This window comes from Phalacrocorax aristotelis, chromosome 3 (genome assembly GCF_949628215.1).
Source record: "Phalacrocorax aristotelis chromosome 3, bGulAri2.1, whole genome shotgun sequence".
Lineage (NCBI taxonomy): Eukaryota > Metazoa > Chordata > Aves > Suliformes > Phalacrocoracidae > Phalacrocorax > Phalacrocorax aristotelis.
This window is the reverse complement of record NC_134278.1, coordinates 2,194,857-2,211,487: the sequence shown is the minus strand read 5'-3', so window position 1 is coordinate 2,211,487 and position 16,631 is coordinate 2,194,857. Positions and strand designations below refer to the sequence as shown.

At 49.7% G+C, this 16,631-nt stretch overlaps 2 protein-coding genes across 2 annotated transcripts in view; both read left to right on the top strand.

Moving 5' to 3' along the window:
• The window catches only part of FBXO16 (F-box protein 16), a 42,573-nt gene extending 39,277 nt beyond the window's left edge, over positions 1–3,296 (top strand). The window contains exon 9 of the mRNA XM_075086479.1: positions 797–3,296. Within this exon, the coding sequence (XP_074942580.1) occupies positions 797–864 (68 nt within the window). The 3' untranslated portion in view covers positions 865–3,296. The remainder of the gene's footprint in view (positions 1–796) is intronic.
• A 3,399-nt stretch (positions 3,297–6,695) lies between these two features.
• ELP3 (elongator acetyltransferase complex subunit 3) overlaps positions 6,696–16,631 on the top strand; it is a 100,444-nt gene continuing 90,508 nt past the window's right edge. Inside the window, exons 1-5 of the mRNA XM_075086477.1 lie at positions 6,696–6,804; positions 8,684–8,783; positions 9,693–9,831; positions 11,621–11,691; positions 14,912–14,975. Of these exons, the coding sequence (XP_074942578.1) occupies positions 6,786–6,804; positions 8,684–8,783; positions 9,693–9,831; positions 11,621–11,691; positions 14,912–14,975 (393 nt within the window). The 5' untranslated portion in view covers positions 6,696–6,785. The remainder of the gene's footprint in view (positions 6,805–8,683; positions 8,784–9,692; positions 9,832–11,620; positions 11,692–14,911; positions 14,976–16,631) is intronic.

Below are 16,631 nucleotides of genomic sequence, written 5' to 3'. Positions count from 1 at the left end.
TGGCACTCAGCTCCAACTGCTGCCGTCTGGGAGGCACTAGGAATGGGAAGAAGGTGTTTCTTAAGTCCCTTAACTTCTGTGAACAAATTTGTAATGGCTGAACTGCTGTTGAGGCGCGGTTTAGTGTTGTCAAAGAGGATGTGGGGGACAGAGTAAGGGGAGCTCCTGCAGGGAAGTGGCCACCAGTGATTAGTAATGATTCCACAGGGGTGGAGGATAACGGCGCATGCAGGGCCGTGCAGTGTCCTGTCCGAGCTGTGCTGCAGTCACTGTCTTCTACACGATAAGAAATTTAAAAACTGTGCCTGAGGAAAGCGAGCTACCTACAACCACCATTGCTGTAGTATAAAAGCTACTAAGGTAAATTAACCCTGAGGGATTGCATTTGGATTAGGGGCAATTTGCAAGGCAAAACTGTATTTTTTTTTGTATCAGAGAGAGACAAATCCTCTCTTAATTCCTTTGGTGACCTCTCCTGGACCTTTGTGATCTCTGCCAGGCTTTTCTCAAGGTAAATTTACTAACTTTAGTGTTTCAGCTGGGCTTTAGCAGGGCATGTTTGCAGATTGTCAGAAAGGTGGGCAGGAAAAGTAAAGACGCTTTGACTGATGATTATTTTCTCCACAATGAGATGATGAATGGAAACCGTCTTTCCATTCAGTCCAAATTTGTAAAGGTATTTGAGGTATGAAATGCCACTGAAATCCCAAGGATTGGCTGAGTACCTAAATATGTTTAGAATCTGAATTATCTGACTAAATCAATCTGATTCTTACATGATTTCTTTTTCATCTAGCATCTCCACTGTTTGAGGCTCAGCCCTGGCACATTCCTCCATCTGACCAAGGATCTGACACAGACTAAAGGAGGAAGGATCCAGACTATTTTTCACCCCAGCAGAACAGAAACTCATCAGCCGGGCACTGGGGAAACAACAGCAATGTTACCTGAGTCACAGGCTGTGCTCGGTGAAGAACAGCTGCTTTTGAGTCCTTCATATGGACCCACCTTCTTTTTCTTTTTTCAACTGTTGCTAGAAAAGACTTTCTTCGTTGATCTCACCGCACAATGCAAAGAAAGGGGCATGGAGGTCCTGCGTCTGTTCTCACTTAGGCTGTCCAAAAGAAACCCTAACTGCCTTGCAGCCAGCTTAGATAGAAAGGTGTTGGAGCAATGGCTTTGTACTTTTTTTTTATTTGGAAAGTCCCGTACTTGGTGCAATGACTCCTGCTGGCCTTTGGGATCTCCAGGTGGGATTTCCCATTTCCAAACTGGAGGTCAGTCTGAGCCTGTTTTCCTGTTGTGCTTCTCAGCTGGTTTCCTGTCGCTGCTGCTCTCGAGCTGGTGCTATATGCTCTTTTTTGCCTCTGCAGAGTTCACCTAGGCTTTTGACCATGGAGGCACTTGCCTAGATCCTCACGAGAGCTGCTGGACCTCATGTGAGCTTGCCCGTGTGTCACTCAGACATCTCAGGGCACAGCCCATGGCCTGAGCTGCTCTGTGATGCTTTGCCAGTGAATTACGAAAGTTGTCCGTCTCCATGGGCACCGAGGGGATTGTGGAAGACAAGGAAGGACTGCCAGCCACCCGAGTGACGGGAACTGTAGCTTCCCTACAAAGTGAGTGGTTTACCACCAATGTTAATGTGATCCCTCAGCTGCAACCTACAGCCCCAGCCAAGTCAGCGAGGCTGTGAAGAAAGCACCACAGCGTTCAAGGGAAAAGCCTTTAATACATGGGAGAAAGGAGGCTCAGGGAAAATGCTTCCACAAAAACCTAGTTAGGGGTGTATTGAAGATAGAATTTCTTTCTCATGTTAAACAAGGCAACTCCATCGTTTCAATCATGTTAGTGAGAAGGAAATCAAATCTCCCACTCTGGATTACAACATTGCACATGGCACTGCGTGGTGAGCTGGTACTAGTCTGATTATTTAAGACAATGTAAATCATGTGCTCTTATTTGTCTTTTCTGCAATTAAGGAAATATCCAGTAAATGTAATAAATATCAGTTTTTAAGAAGAAGGGGACTGAATGAACAGCAGCTATAACTCATTGTCTTATCATATCCCAGAGCGAGAGTGCTGGGGTAAAACCGAACCTTTCCACACGTCGGGAAGAGTCACAGTACGCCCATGGATTCTCAACACTTACAGACTAGAAATTATGTTTCAGAGAAAATGCCAACTACTCATTGTAGTGATCGACAAGGATTAGGAGGAGACTCCTGCTCTGTGAGCAGATTATCCTGCACTGTGTCACTCAAGGGTTCCAAGTTCTTTCGCATGAAAGACATTGACCGTTGTCAAGACCAGGGACCGGGCCCGACGCACTGTGGATCTTACCGGAAGGGAAAGCATCCAGCAGGAGACTGTGCCCATTGGGGTACTTGGTTAAGTGCCATGTGAACTCCAGCACCAAATCAGTGATCAGGTAGCTCGGTGCATCGCCCTCTCCCACCTCTTGTTCCTTCATTTTTCTAGTTTCCCTGGATGCTTGGACGGGGGAGGTCATCTCATGATGAACTAGGCCAACACGACGGCCTAAGAGCTAGGTAACGCTAAGCTGTTCACCTCTCAAGCGATCAGCTGAAATAGGAACTTGCAGATGGCAGTTATCTCACGTATCTTAGGACCTGTTGATTATGCAAGAGACCAGACTGACTAATTTTGATTAAGAAAGCTAACTTTAAAGCATTTAAAGTGAGGTGGGGTAAATCCCATCCAAAATATTCATCGGCATCATTCCCTGGTATTGCAAATCTCTCCTCCCAAGCCCTTTTCCCCCAGGAACCCAAGTTAAACTGATTGCTTCCTGGGTGTTCCCTTGGCTTCTCAAGTCCAAACTGTTGTTCCAGACTTTTTTTTTTTTTTTTGTCTCCGTTCGGCAGCGTGTAGCTTCTTGTGGCAGCAGTTCAGCGCTCGGTCCGTGTTACAAAGAGCGAATGGCTACGCAAGGAAATGATGTAACCCTGCAGCAATGGTTTTTCTTTTCTCATCAATGAGCATACTTGCCGGAAACATAAAGCTCCCAGAGTCTGCCTGCTCTTGGAGCTGAATGCTCAGGCATTACTGCAGACACTGTGCCTTCGCTGCGGCAGATCATGCGTCTTACGCGCTCGCTATAAGCTTTAAGGCTTAGGCCTTCTCTGATTTATAAAGTTTTTGTATTTATGATTTTGTAAAGTAACTAACAGGAATGTCCAGAGACATACCAAGCCAAGTAGTCTATCCTTGAAGTAACGGCAGACCTGCGTAATGCCTTGATGTAACTCCTACCGATTATGTTGTTAGAATAAAAAGGTATGTACTTAACAACGTACTTCACAGTCATTCCTGAGGTCAAAGAATGGGTCAGAATCTGAAATGGAGAGAACAGACAGGGAGAGACAGAGTCTCCATCACCTGCCTCTGCCGCTGAGCTGTGGGCTGGCCTCAGGCAAGCCGTATCGCTGCCTGTGCCTCAGGCTGCTGATCTGCAGGGGCAGATGGTTACTTACCCACATATACAGTGCACTTCCAGATATTCTGATAAGAAATTGCTAAATGAGTACAGAGGAAGGTTGTTATGCCTTCGCCCTTCCTTGTAGATGTGCATTTCCCTGTACTGCTTGGTATTTCCAGATCCTGCACAACTCTTGATTAGCCACAGCCTTTGATTAAAGAACTGAAAGTACCTTTTAAACCCCAGAGGCCAATGAATCAGCCTTGCTGCATCTGAATTCCACCAGTACAAGCAAGATCAGAATGTGAGCCCTAGGCTACAGCCCTGCTCAGATGTGGGGAACAAACCCAAACATGCCAGCCGCCCTCTTATCCAAGCTTTACCATCCGTTTCTGCCCAAAACTCCACCTGCATTTACCCGGTGTTCCTTGCCGGGAGCAATGGTAGAGTTTGGTCCTGTAGTTTGGCTTTGTAGCCAAAATGAAGTTTTCCTAATTATTGCTCTTCTGAGCTAAAGAAACAAAAACTTGGAAAAAGGAATATGTGTAAATGAAGTTGATGGGAGTTGCAGGTGGGAGCGGAGTTAGAGTAAAACTGAGGATTTTTGGAAAAACCCAACTTGTGTGGCAAGACGGAAGAGGAGTGAACATCAGCTGTTGCCAGGGAAGTAAGGGCGTTCACAGAGCGAAGTCTCAGCAGTAGCATTAGGGTCATAATAGGTTAAAGTATGGTTACCGAAGAGTGTGGAGACCTTGCGGCAAAGGGAAAGCAGCTAATGACAGTAGCTAAGCGCAAGATAAAAAGTTGCTGTAATAGATGGATGAAGCTGATAAAGAACGGAAAGCGCAGCTCCACTCATGTAACAAAGGGCTGAGGAGATGAGGAGGTAGTGATGCGCTGCGTAGGGTTGTGTTTGAGGGGGCAGAGTTCGGGAAGGGAAAGGGGTATGGGAATCGGTTCAAAATCAGTTGTCTTGTCCCTGCTGGTGTGCTCAGACTGATCAACTTATCGCATGCCTACCACGGGCATCCTACCTGCCCCGTGCTCCGTGCCATCCCCAACGACACACAAAGACGTCCTCCAAATGGACGCTGTGTAGCGGGTATGGCTTTCACACCCCAGTCAGCCCAAAGCAGGACACGGCTAGACACACAAACAACCCCACACCGCATGGTCACATCTGAAATGCCCCTTGCTGCACAGCAGCTGCTGCAGTAGGTTTGAGAAAGGCGATGGCAGGAGATGCGTGCCTGGATAGATGCTTTGTAGCTGTTTCCACAGCCCGTATCCTGATCACAGCCACTCTCCAAACCACTGATAAATTGCTGGTTGGCGCAGGATGCTTGGGAGACCCCTGGGGAGGTAAAATCATGGGTATAGACAGGTCCAGACATTGCAGGACACTCCCAGCACGTCCTGTAGGAAGGAAACTAAATTCAGCTCTCCAAAAAGCCCTGAAAGGAGGAGGCAAAAATGGGAACAGATGGTCTAAAACATGTTTTCAACCTGTTCCACCCTGGGATCTTGCTTTGTATAGGCAGGATGCTGCCAAATCCACCCAGCAAGGTGGGGAAGGCAGGATGGTCTCACAACGTGTGCACGCTAACACACAGCCTCATACAAGCCGCATGCCGGGCTGCATGTGCTGACCTCAGGCACCAGAGCAGGCTCCGGTTGCTTCATAAACCAACCCACGCAGTGGGAACAGCTGACCTGCAGCTCCTTCCACATGCCCTCTTCCCTCCCTGCAAATCCTGCTGACCCTTCAGTCCCTGGGCACACGCCGGTCATGAGCATGATGCCAAAAATCTTCAGGTCCACCACCAGATCAGCAAGTTTTCAAAGAAAGGTTTTTACCAGCCCACAAATTAAATGATTGTATGAAGCTCCTGTGGGTTCTAGAAGTCACTGGAGATTCATGGAAGGATCTTAAGCTCATTTCATAGGACCGAAGCAGAATTAGGGCTGGAAGGGACCACAGGTGGTCTCTGGTCCAACCTCCTGCTCTAAGCAGGGTCAGTTCTGCGATCAACCCAGGTTGCTCAGGATCCAACAGAGTCTTCAATTTCTCCAAAGATGACACAACCACTATGGGCAACCCACTTGGACACTCGGCTGGCCTGGAAATGAAAAAATTTCTCTTTGTACCCAGTTTGAACCTTTCTCATAGAATCATTAAGGTTGGAAAAGACCTCTAGGATGAAGTCCAACCCCCAACCCAACACCCCCAGGCCTCCTAAACCATGGCCCCAAGTGCCACGGCTGCACGGTGTTTGAACCCCCCCAGGGACGGTGACTCCCCCACCTCTCTGGGCAGCCTGTGCCAGGGCCTGACCGCTCTGGCAGGGAAGGCATTTTCCCTCACATCCAACCTAAACCTGCCCTGACGCAGCTTGGGGCCGGTTCCTCTCATCCTGTCACTGGTGACCTGGGAGCAGAGACCAGCCCCCCCCTCACTCCAGCCCCTCTCAGGCAGCTGCAGAGAGCGAGAAGGGCTCCCCTCAGCCCCCTCTTCTCCAGGCTAACCCCCCCCAGCTCCCCCAGCCGCCCCCCAGCACACTTGTGCTCCAGACCCTGCCCCAGCCCCGCTGCCCTTCTCTGGACACGCTCCAGCCCCTCCAGGGCCTTCTTGTCCCGAGGGGCCCAAACCTGAGCCCAGCATTCGAGGTGGGGCCTCCCCAGGGCCGAGCACAGGGGCCCCATCCCTGCCCGGCTCCTGCTGGCCACACCAGTGCTGACACAAGCCCGGGGGCTGGTGGCCTCCTTGGCCACCCGGGCACTGCTGGCTCATGCCCAGCCGGCTGTCAGCCAGCACCCCCAGCACCCGTCCTTAACACTTACGCCCGTTACCTCCCACCACACACCACTGTGAAGGAGTGACCTCCTTGGCAGTTCTGGGGGCAGCTCCCAGGGCCCCTCAAAACCCTTCCCTTCCCGCTTGGACGAGCCCCTTCCCTCAGCCTCTCCCCAGGGACGCCCCTCCATCACCCCCTTCCCCTCCCCCGCTCTCCTCCACCACCGCAGGATCCCACAGGTCTCCACGCAATCCCCGGAGAGGGATTTTTAGCTTTTTATGAGAAAAACCCGTGCCCGTTCCCTCGTCTTACGGCGACGCTTTGCTCCCCCCTAGTGCTGAAGAGGCGCACGGGCACCGCCTCACCCGCCGTGTGCGCATGCGCCGTACGGCGACATTCCCCCTCCCCCCACCCGCGCCGTGCCCGCCTCGTGTGGCTTTCCGGCAGCGCGACGTTTTCGCGACGGCGCCGTGCGGAGGGGGGGTGTCGCTTGACGGCAAGAACGCGCCGGCCGCTGAGGGGGACAGCTGAGGGGGTGCCGCCGCCATGAAGCAGAAGAGGAAAGGTACTGGGGTGTGCGGGGGTCGCAGTGCCCCGGGGCCGGCGGCAGGGTGGCTCCCGACCCTCTCCCGGGAGCTGGGGGCAGGGCGCAGGGCTTTGCCGCCTCTCCCTGTCCTGGGAATGAGGGGGGAGGAAGAGGAGAAGGGGCTGTGGGGCAGGGCTTTGCTCTCCTCCCCCAGCCCCGAGTGTGTGTATGAAGGGGTGACTGAGGAGCAACGCTTCGCCCTGTGGGTCTGTGGGACGGGGCTCCTTATGCTTCCCGCGGCCCTCTGGGGGTGGGAGGTGTGGGGTAGGAGGGCTTTACACTTCCCCTAGCGCTGTGCTTGTGTGCGGAGAGGGAAAAGGAGGCAAACCCCTGCTCTTTCCCCCCTCCCTGTTCCTTTGGGGGCGGGTGAAGGGCCAGCCCTGACCCTGCTTGCGGGTTGGAAGGGCTTGGCACCCCTCTGTGAGCCACCCGTTTTCCCTCCCCCGCTGTCGCTGGGCGGCAGAGGCTTTGCACCCATGGGGGTGCTCAGGGCGTGCCTCACTCGGAGCGGTGCCGCGGGTGCCAGGCGTGCAGTGCGGTCCGGGGCGCAGGGGAATCCGGGTGCTGCAGGGTTTTTCCCTCATGGCAAAGGGGGGAAAAAAAAAACCAGGGGAAGGGATGTGGGGCAGCGCGGGACTAGCAGCGGTGTGGCCTGTCCCACAAAACTACCCGCAGAGAGCGACCTGATGGGAGCATCGTTTTGGCACTTTTCCTGGGTGGGTGTAAGTGCTGCTGGATTTCAGAACAGCTGGCATGAACAAAAACTTGTCAGAGCGGTTGTACATGCCACTATGTCCCTGTGGGTGGCTTTTCTGACAAGTTTGATGTGTATATTTTACTGTCCCGGTACTTGCTGGTGTAGATGGAGCTACACAAGTTGACATAAATGCACGTTGTTGTTAGGAAGTGCTGATGGATCTCTTAATAGCAGTGCCCCTCTTCTCCCAGAGCTGGCATGGAAGAAATGTAAGCAATGTGGAGGGCCACAAAGATGCTCAAGGGACCGGAGCATCTCCCTTGTGAGGAAAGTCTGAGAGACCTGGGACTGCTCAGCCTGGAGAAGAGAAGGCTGAGGGGGGATCTCATCAATGCCTATAAATATCTGAAGGGTGGGTGTCAGGGGGATGGGGCCGGGCTCTTTTCAGTGGTGCCCAACGCCAGGCCAAGGGGCCACGGGCACAAGCTGGAACACGGGAAGTTCCCCCTGAACATGAGGACAAACCCCTTCCCTGTGCGGGTGCCAGAGCAGGGGCACAGGCTGCCCAGAGAGGCTGTGGGGTCCCTTCCCTGGAGACATTCACCCCCCGCCTGGACGCGGCCCTGTGCCCCTGCTCTGGGGGTGCCTGCTCAAGCAGGGGGTGGGACGGGATGAGCTCCAGAGGGCCCTTCCAACCCCCACCAGCCTGGGATTCTGTGATGTACACAATCTGTATGGTGCAAACCCTCGTTGCAGCATGGGATGGGTCTGTGAGGCACAGCTGGGAAGCTTTAGATCCCCGTGGCACCGCCTGATGCAGTGTGCCCTCTCTGTGATGGAGTTCGCAGAGCTGGCCTCTGCATTTGGCTTCCTAATTGTCTTTAACTTCCAACGACTCTCTATTTCTAGTGGTAGTGCAGATTGCTCTGGCATGAGATGGTGGAGTTTGTCCTAGAAGTAAAAGAAAATCAGTGATACGAGGTGGTGACTGTCATTTGTTTGAGGAATGCTGTAAATCAGAGTGATACACAGCGGCAAAATTCCCTCTGTAGGCAACAATTTTAGGAAATATTAAAAATGAAGTACAGAGCAGATGTGCTGTCACAAGGAGTTAGAAAGCATTGGCTATACACGTGGTTTGTTGTTTTGTTCTTGTTTCAGGAGACCTCAGCCATGCGGAGCTGATGATGATGACAATAGCTGACATCATAAAGCAACTAATTGAGGCTCACGAGCAGGGAAAAGATGTGAATCTGAACAAGTAAGTCACTCCGGGATGATGCTGAAGAGCTGATCCACCGGTGATGAACATGTCCTGTACAGTCTGTTACATTCAGGCTTTATTTTAAAACGTTTTATTTTTACCAGCTACTGTCACTTCTCTTCCTGTTAGCTGATGAAAAAATACAGCCCAGGTTTGCAAATTCTGAGGTCATTTGAGGTCGTGCCTTGTTATTTCATTGGCGATGCTCAGAGAACAAAATGGGTTGTTTTGGTGAAAAACTCCAAGCAGCCTGTCGTTGTTTTTGTGTTTCCACCTGTGTTCATCCTTCAGCACTCCCAAAGTCAGCTCCATCAGGGAAAGGAGAGATTAATTTAGGGGTAAAGTTTAAATCACACTTTCTTAGCAGTGTGTTATAAATGAAGTTGTTTACAGAAAGTTCTTGCTTCTTTACATATGTGGAATAACAAAATGTTAATTTCTTATGCTGTTTCTATTTTGTTTACGTGATACAATTACCAAGTTTTGCTGATGCTGAAAATAACTGACATGAATGTCTTAGAAGTTAAGTCAGCTGGAGTCTGCCTGTGTGTGGGTTAATCAGGTGGAAGTCTTACGAAAAGGATTAAATCACTGAAAATGGGTGAGCCGGAGCCTGTGGGCAGCTTTCATGATGTTTTGATAAAATAATACTTAGAAGTAAAATATACAGAAGCTCAAAACATCATTGCTTATCAACTTTATTTGGAGTTTATTTTCATATCTTAATATACAGTGCAGCTGTTGCAAGGAATTACTGTATGCTTTTTAAATAAGTTACCTGGAAAGGCAAACTGGGAGAACCTACCTGGATCTCACGTAACTGAAGAGCAATACAGTAGCACAGCTGTGGAATATGGATATGCAAGTTGGAGAAGAAATGTTAATTTGAAGTATTTCTGCCTTCAGGCTGAAAACCAAGACATCAGCAAAGTACGGGCTTTCGGCGCAGCCGCGTTTGGTTGACCTCATCGCTGCTGTCCCACCACAGTACCGCAAGGTGCTGGTACCAAAGCTGAAGGCCAAGCCCATAAGGACCGCTAGCGGGGTAAGCGCGTACGCTGTTCTCTCCATCCACCACTGTCCGCCCCTGCTCTCATCGATAAATTGTATTTAATTGTTTTCAAAGACCAGGATATCCATCGTCCCAAAGCTTTAATGAAGATGCTCTGGCTGCATTGCCAGCCTCCAGGTTGCCTTTTCTGTGATGTGTCCACAGGTCTATCGCTTTCAAAGCGGTCAGGAGAAGAGAAAGAGGAGGTGTGGAGATTTTGTTTCAGAGCAGCATGTCTCGCCTTTTAGTTGCTGTAGAAACAGTGCAGCTTAATCTGCAGGCCCTCTCAGTGAACATGGGTGAAATGTTAGTGTTTAACCTGTTTCTTTGAAAGGTAGTTTGGGCTGGAAGCAGGAATAGAGGCACAGCTGACATTCAGCGGTGTGTTTTTAAGCTTGCCTGCTGTATGTATAGCATGCCTAAACTCAACAAAAAAACACCCCTAAAAACAGAAACCAAAATCCCAGGAATTGTTAAATTTTTGTAACTTACAAAAGAAAAAACAAACCTCAAACAAAAAACCCCAACAAAAGCACAAAAAAAATCCCTTAATTTCTTCTTTCTGGCTATGGAATATTTCATTAAACTTTTACTCCAACCAGGATTTCTTAAAACTGGAAATGAGGTATTCCAAGTTGAGTGCTTAGTATCTTCAGCAGTGACATACACAGTGGGACTGAGTGCGCCCTCAGCGAGTTTGCAGATGGCACCGAGCTGAGTGGTGCAGCCGACACACCTGAGGGACGGGACGCCACCCAGAGGGACTTGGGCAAGTGGGAGAGGTGGCCACATGTGAACTTCATGAGGTTCAACAAGGGCAAGTGCAGAGTCCTGCACTTGGGTCGGGGCAGCCCCTGGGATCAATCCAGCCTGGGGGATGGAGGGGTGGGGAGCAGCCCTGCCCAGAAGGACTTGGGGGTGCTGGGGGGTGAAAGGCTGGACACGAGCCGGCAACGTGCGCTCGCAGCCCAGACCCCCAGCCGTGCCCTGGGCTGCATCCCCAGCAGCGCGGGCAGCCGGGCGAGGGAGGGGGTGCTGCCCCCCTGCCCCGCTCTGTGAGACCCCCCTGCAGCGCCGCCTCCAGCTCGGGGCTCCTCAGCACGGGACAGACATGGGGCTGTTGGAGCAGGGCCAGAGGGGGCACAGAAATGCTCCGAGGGCTGGAGCCCCCCTGCTGCGAGGCCAGGCTGGGAGGGCTGGGGTTGTGCAGCCGGGGAAGGGGAGGCTGCGGGGAGATCTTATTGCGGCCTTTCAGGGCTTGAAAGGGGACTGTAAGAAAGACGGGGGCAATCTTTTTAGCAAGGCCTGCAGCGACAGGACAAGGGGTGATGGGTTTAAACTAAAGGAGGGGAGATTCAGGCTAGAGAGAAGGAAGGAATTGTTCATCCTGAGGGTGGTGAAAGCCTGGCCCAGGCTGCCCCGAGAGGTGGTCGATGCCCCATCCCTGGGAACACCCAAGGCCAGGCTGGACGGGGCTCTGAGCAACCTGCTCTGGTTGAAGGTGTCCCTGCTCACGGCAGGGGGTTGGGCTGGGTGGCCTTTAGTGGTCCCTTCCCACCCAAACCGTTCTGTGATTTTTATGATTCTGTGATCTCCTTATCCACTGTTGTCTCCTTCAAGAGTTAACGCGCAGCTATTCTAGCTGGCAGACTAAGCAGAAAACATCTTTAAATAGTCTCTTGCAGATGCACGTGTATCCATCGCCTTCCAAGATCCATTTTATTTTAGTAACTTCAGAAGCAATTACTATAATTTCTCTCCTCTCTAACTCTGCTTCTTACAGATTGCTGTCGTGGCTGTGATGTGTAAACCGCACAGGTGTCCGCACATTAACTTCACAGGCAACATATGTGTGTAAGTATGACAGCTTGGATGACCTAAGAGGACTGTTTTCCAGTATTTCTGTATAAATCTAGTGTTGCAGCAGTGTTGTATTGGGTGCAGGCTTCCTTTCTGCGCAAGCACAAAGTTGCAGGTTGCTGATACCTGCACATCATGCTAAAAGTCTGCTTGTTTTCAGTTTTTCTTCAAGGCAGAAACCTTTTTCTTTTGTGAGCCAAACCCTACTTACCTTAGTAGATATACACTTTCGTGAATACAGTTACCAGGAGAATGTATTAACAATCAAATGTTCTGAGGACTGGAGCACCTCCCTTATGAGGAAAGGCTGAGAGACCTGGGCTTGTTCAGCCTGGAGAAGAGAAGGCTGAGGGGGGATCTCATCAATGCCTATAAATATCTGAAGGGTGGGTGTCAGGAGGATGGGGCCGGGCTCTTTTCAGCGGTGCCCAACGCCAGGCCAAGGGGCCACGGGCACAAGCTGGAACACGGGAAGTTCCACCTGAAGATGAGGACAAACCCCTTCCCTGTGCGGGTGCCAGAGCGGGGGCACAGGCTGCCCAGAGAGGCTGTGGGGTCCCTTCCCTGGAGACATTCACCCCCCGCCTGGACGCGGCCCTGTGCCCCTGCTCTGGGTGTGCCTGCTCAAGCAGGGGGTGGGACGGGATCATCTCCAGAGGGCCCTTCCAAACCCCACCAGCCTGTGATTCTGTGAAATATAAGTTGTGTTACTGTGGCAGGACGCGTGTTGTGCGTATGGCTGGGTATGGAAGCAAATCAGAGAAGAGTATTACAGAAAAGAAACAGGGCTTAACCTGAAAAATTTGAAAACTGCTGAACGGAGACCCTCCTGAGGAGGTGCGGGTGGTGTCTGCAAGGAGTTGCTCGGTGTGGTGGTCTGGCTCTGCCTGGCTCTGGAATGAAAGGAGAGGGCAGATGGAAGGGGTGGGCTCCAGCTGCCAAGAGCTTGTGGCGTTAAGGGAATAGCTTCTGAGTTTTATTTGAATGAGAAACCCAAGCTGGTTTTACCTAGAAGTATGTTACCTCTGTTTGACTTAAGAGTCTGTGCACCTGAAATCTCATCTGGTTTTTTTGCTAACCATATCAGTTCATCTACTTTAAAACATTGCTTCTCATTCCTGCCTTGTCACTCCCAAACTACCAGCGCATTTCGCTGCCTAATGCAGAGGGAGCTTGCTCTATTCTTGTTTTTTTCACGAGGAGCTATTCTGTTTGAGATGTTCCAGGTAATTATGTACAGGAAATGTCTTCAGTTGGATTGCACAACTTTTGCCAGCAAATTAATTTGGCCGTGGTAATTTGGTAATTAATTTTATAATGGTGACAGATGACTTGGGTTGAATTTGCAGGGCAGGCGGTGAGGAAACTAATCAATTATACTGTGAGCCGAATGTGTCTGATTTGGTAGAGATGGCATTATCTTAGTCTGTGCGGTGGAGATCTGCTCGCTGTAAGTGACAACAGGCAGACTGCTCTGTTTCCTCGTCTGTAGGAGGTGCTCGGCGCCCGCAGCTAACGCTGAATCTCAGGTCGTCTTTGAGCACAGAATGGCTGTACATCAGTCATTAACCCCACAGCCCTCCAAAGAAAGCTAAAGACCCTTCAGAATAAACTTATATTCCTTTTAATTACTCTCTGCTGTGTACTGTTCCTCTCCCGGCTAGCAGCCGTGCTGTGAGAGCCGCAAGTTGGTCTTGCTGTGTCACGGAATAAGAGTTTCAGACAAGTCTCAGAGTGCACAAAGTGCAGTTTGGTACCCAACTGCCATACAGTTATCCGGAGTAGATGGACTCTGTTCCTGTGACGTGGTCTTAGAATGCTGTATTCATGAAATAGCATGTTCCTGAGATCAGAAAACAAATGTAAATGAGCTTTATCATCATCAAGATATTTAAATTCTATAAATTTCCAGAAGAGAAATGCAGATCGTGTGACAGGATGATGTCTCCATTTTGTGTCTTTCCATGCCAAACAAAACCCCATTTTACATCAAATGAGATTGTTTTTGATAGAACGGAGGAAAATATTGAAATTTTAAACATATTACATTTAATTTAGAAATTACTATAAAATTACTTTTTGAAATCTAATCATCTGTATGTACCTGTTACTCCAAAACTCTATGGCAGCTCCCTAAAATAATGCCACGTTCCAGAAATACGTTCGCAGTACATTTTGCTTCTAGTACATCTAGTTTTATATGGATTTAGTAATTTTGACAGGTCTGAACTGTTTTTTTGACATCCCATTCTCATTAAAATTCAACGAGACAACTGTTTTGCACTGCACACTTAGCATTTCTGTGCACGCAGAGGCTCTGTTCCTCTCAGTGTCACTGGATATCACAGAACCACTGCCCTCCGCGTGTGCGTTTGGGTCCGTACCTGCATTTACATCGGGTGATGCAGAAACACAGGAATTCATTCAGCCTGTGCTCTCAGCTGACCAGTCGTGAGCCAGCTTTTAGTCTAGAAGCTGTACTGCAGCATTGAGGCACCGCAGTGCCTGAGCTAGTAATCCACCTCTTGTGGATTTGGTTTTGCCTGCGTGAGAGCTCCCGGATGCTGGCAGGGCGGTCGGCACGTTGCTGTGGTCAGGCTGTCTCAAGTTGGTGTTCCCTTGTGTTTCTGATGAGAGATGGGGTTGTTCGAGCAGTGTCTGCTCAGCCAGTGCCCTCTGTGTACCTCAGACAGGTTACGTCATTGCAATTAGGTTGGATATTAGGAAAAACTTCTTCACTGAAAGGGTTGTCAGGCACTGGAACAGGCTGCCCAGGGAGGTGGTTGAGTCTCCATCCCTGGACATATTTAAAGGAAGGGTAGACGTGGGGCTTGAGGATATGGTTTAGTGGTGGACTTGGCAGTGATAGGTTAGCGGTTGGACTTGATGACCTTAAGGTCTTTTCCAACCTTAACGATTCTATGATTCTATGATTCTATGATTCTATGATTCTATGATTCTATGATTCTATGATTCTATGATTCTATGATTCTATGATTCTATGATTCTATGATTCTATGATTCTATGATTCTATGATTCTATGATTCTATGATTCTATGATTCTATGATTCTATGATTCTATGATTCTATGATTCTATGATTCTATGATTCTATGATTCTATGATTCTATGATTCTATGATTCTATGATTCTATGATTCTATGATTCATTCGTGTGAGTTTGACGCCTGTTTTCTGTCTTTTAATATTTGCAGATACTGCCCAGGTGGACCTGATTCTGATTTTGAATATTCAACACAGTCTTACACGGGATATGAGGTACTACTTTGGTCTGCCATAATGCATTGCCTACACTCGCTGTAAACTTGGGTTAGGCTGCTTCTCATTTCTACATATTCACCCATGTTGCAAAAATGAAAAACAAAAGCAGACTTTGTACACTTCAAGATTGGGGTGGTTTAGCCTGGAGAAGAGGCGGCTGAGGGGAGACCCTATTGCTCTCTGCAGCTGCCTGAGAGGGGCTGGAGTGAGGGGGGTTGGTCTCTGCTCCCAAGTCACCAGTGATGGGACAAGAGAATCAGAATCGTTAAGGTTGGAAGAGACCCTTAAGACCATCAAGTCCAACCGCTAACCGATCACTGCCAAGCCCATCACTAAACCATATCCTCAAGCACCACGTCTACCCTTCCTTTAAATACGTCCAGGGATGGAGACTCAACCACCTCCCTGGGCAGCCTGTTCCAGTACCTGAAAACCCTTTTGGTGAAGAAGTTTTTTCTAATATCCAACCTAAACTTCCCCTGGTGCAGCTTGAGGCCATTTCCTCTCGTCCTAGCGCTTGCTACTAGGGAGAAGAGTCCAACCCCAAGAGAAAATGGCCCCAAGCTGCGTCAGGGGAGGGTTAGGTTGGAGATGAGGGAAAATGCCTTCCCTGCCAGAGGGGTCAGGCCCTGGCACAGGCTGCCCAGAGAGGTGGGGGAGTCACCGTCCCTGGGGGGGTTCAAACACCGTGCAGCCGTGGCACTTGGGGCCATGGTTTAGGAGGCCTGGGGGTGTTGGGTTGGGGATTGGACTTGATGATCCTAGAGGTCTTTTCCAACCTTAAGGATTCTGTGAGTCTAAGATCTAAAGCAGCTCAACTACAAGACTGGAAACTCTTCTCAGTTGTTGTAGCAGTTGTTTTTTCTCCTCGTCTTGCTGCTCTTTATACCATTACTTGTGTAACATGCTGTAGAGCAGGAGCGAGCAGCTGGTGATTCTGAGCAGGGCAAGCGCAGCATCGCGGCTGTACCCATGACTTGCTGATGTGGGAACAGCTGTTAATCTGAACCTCCAGCTGCGGAAAGCGATGAGTGAGTAAAAGCAGTTGAAGCTGACATTGCTCTCTCCCGTGGGACGCTGCTGCGTGCAGTTTGTTGAAATGAATGCTAGCTATGATTCCTACAGCAGTTATCAGTCTGCATCAGAATTTTCCTAACTAAACGGTCTGCAGAACCGTACAGTTCTATTTGTGGCTCAGTACGGGTTTAAGGGAAGGGTACAGAGAAGGGAGAGCCAGACTCTTCTGAGCTTCCCAGTGGAAGGATGAGAGGCAGCAAACATGAGTTGGAATGTGGAGAATTGTCCCTTAATATAAGAATAGAATGTTTTAATATGACAGTTGTCAAACACTTTAGTAGGGATGTGAAGAGGTTTGGGGAACTCTATTCTTAAAGGCAGTCAAACGCTGACAACATAGCCCTGAGCATCCTGCCCTAAGTGGAGCTGCTTTCAGTCCTGGCCAACCTACAGGACCCTGCAGACTTGCAAAGGCCAAGCTCTGGAAAAAAGCCCGTCACTCAGCTGTTAGTGCCTCTGAAATTACATCTGTGCCCTTACATGCCTGTATCTGCAGTGCTATCTCGCTAAATATATATAAGCAAAATAGCACTCTCCTGTTGTATGCCAAAAGTTTAATAGCAATATATCTTGTTG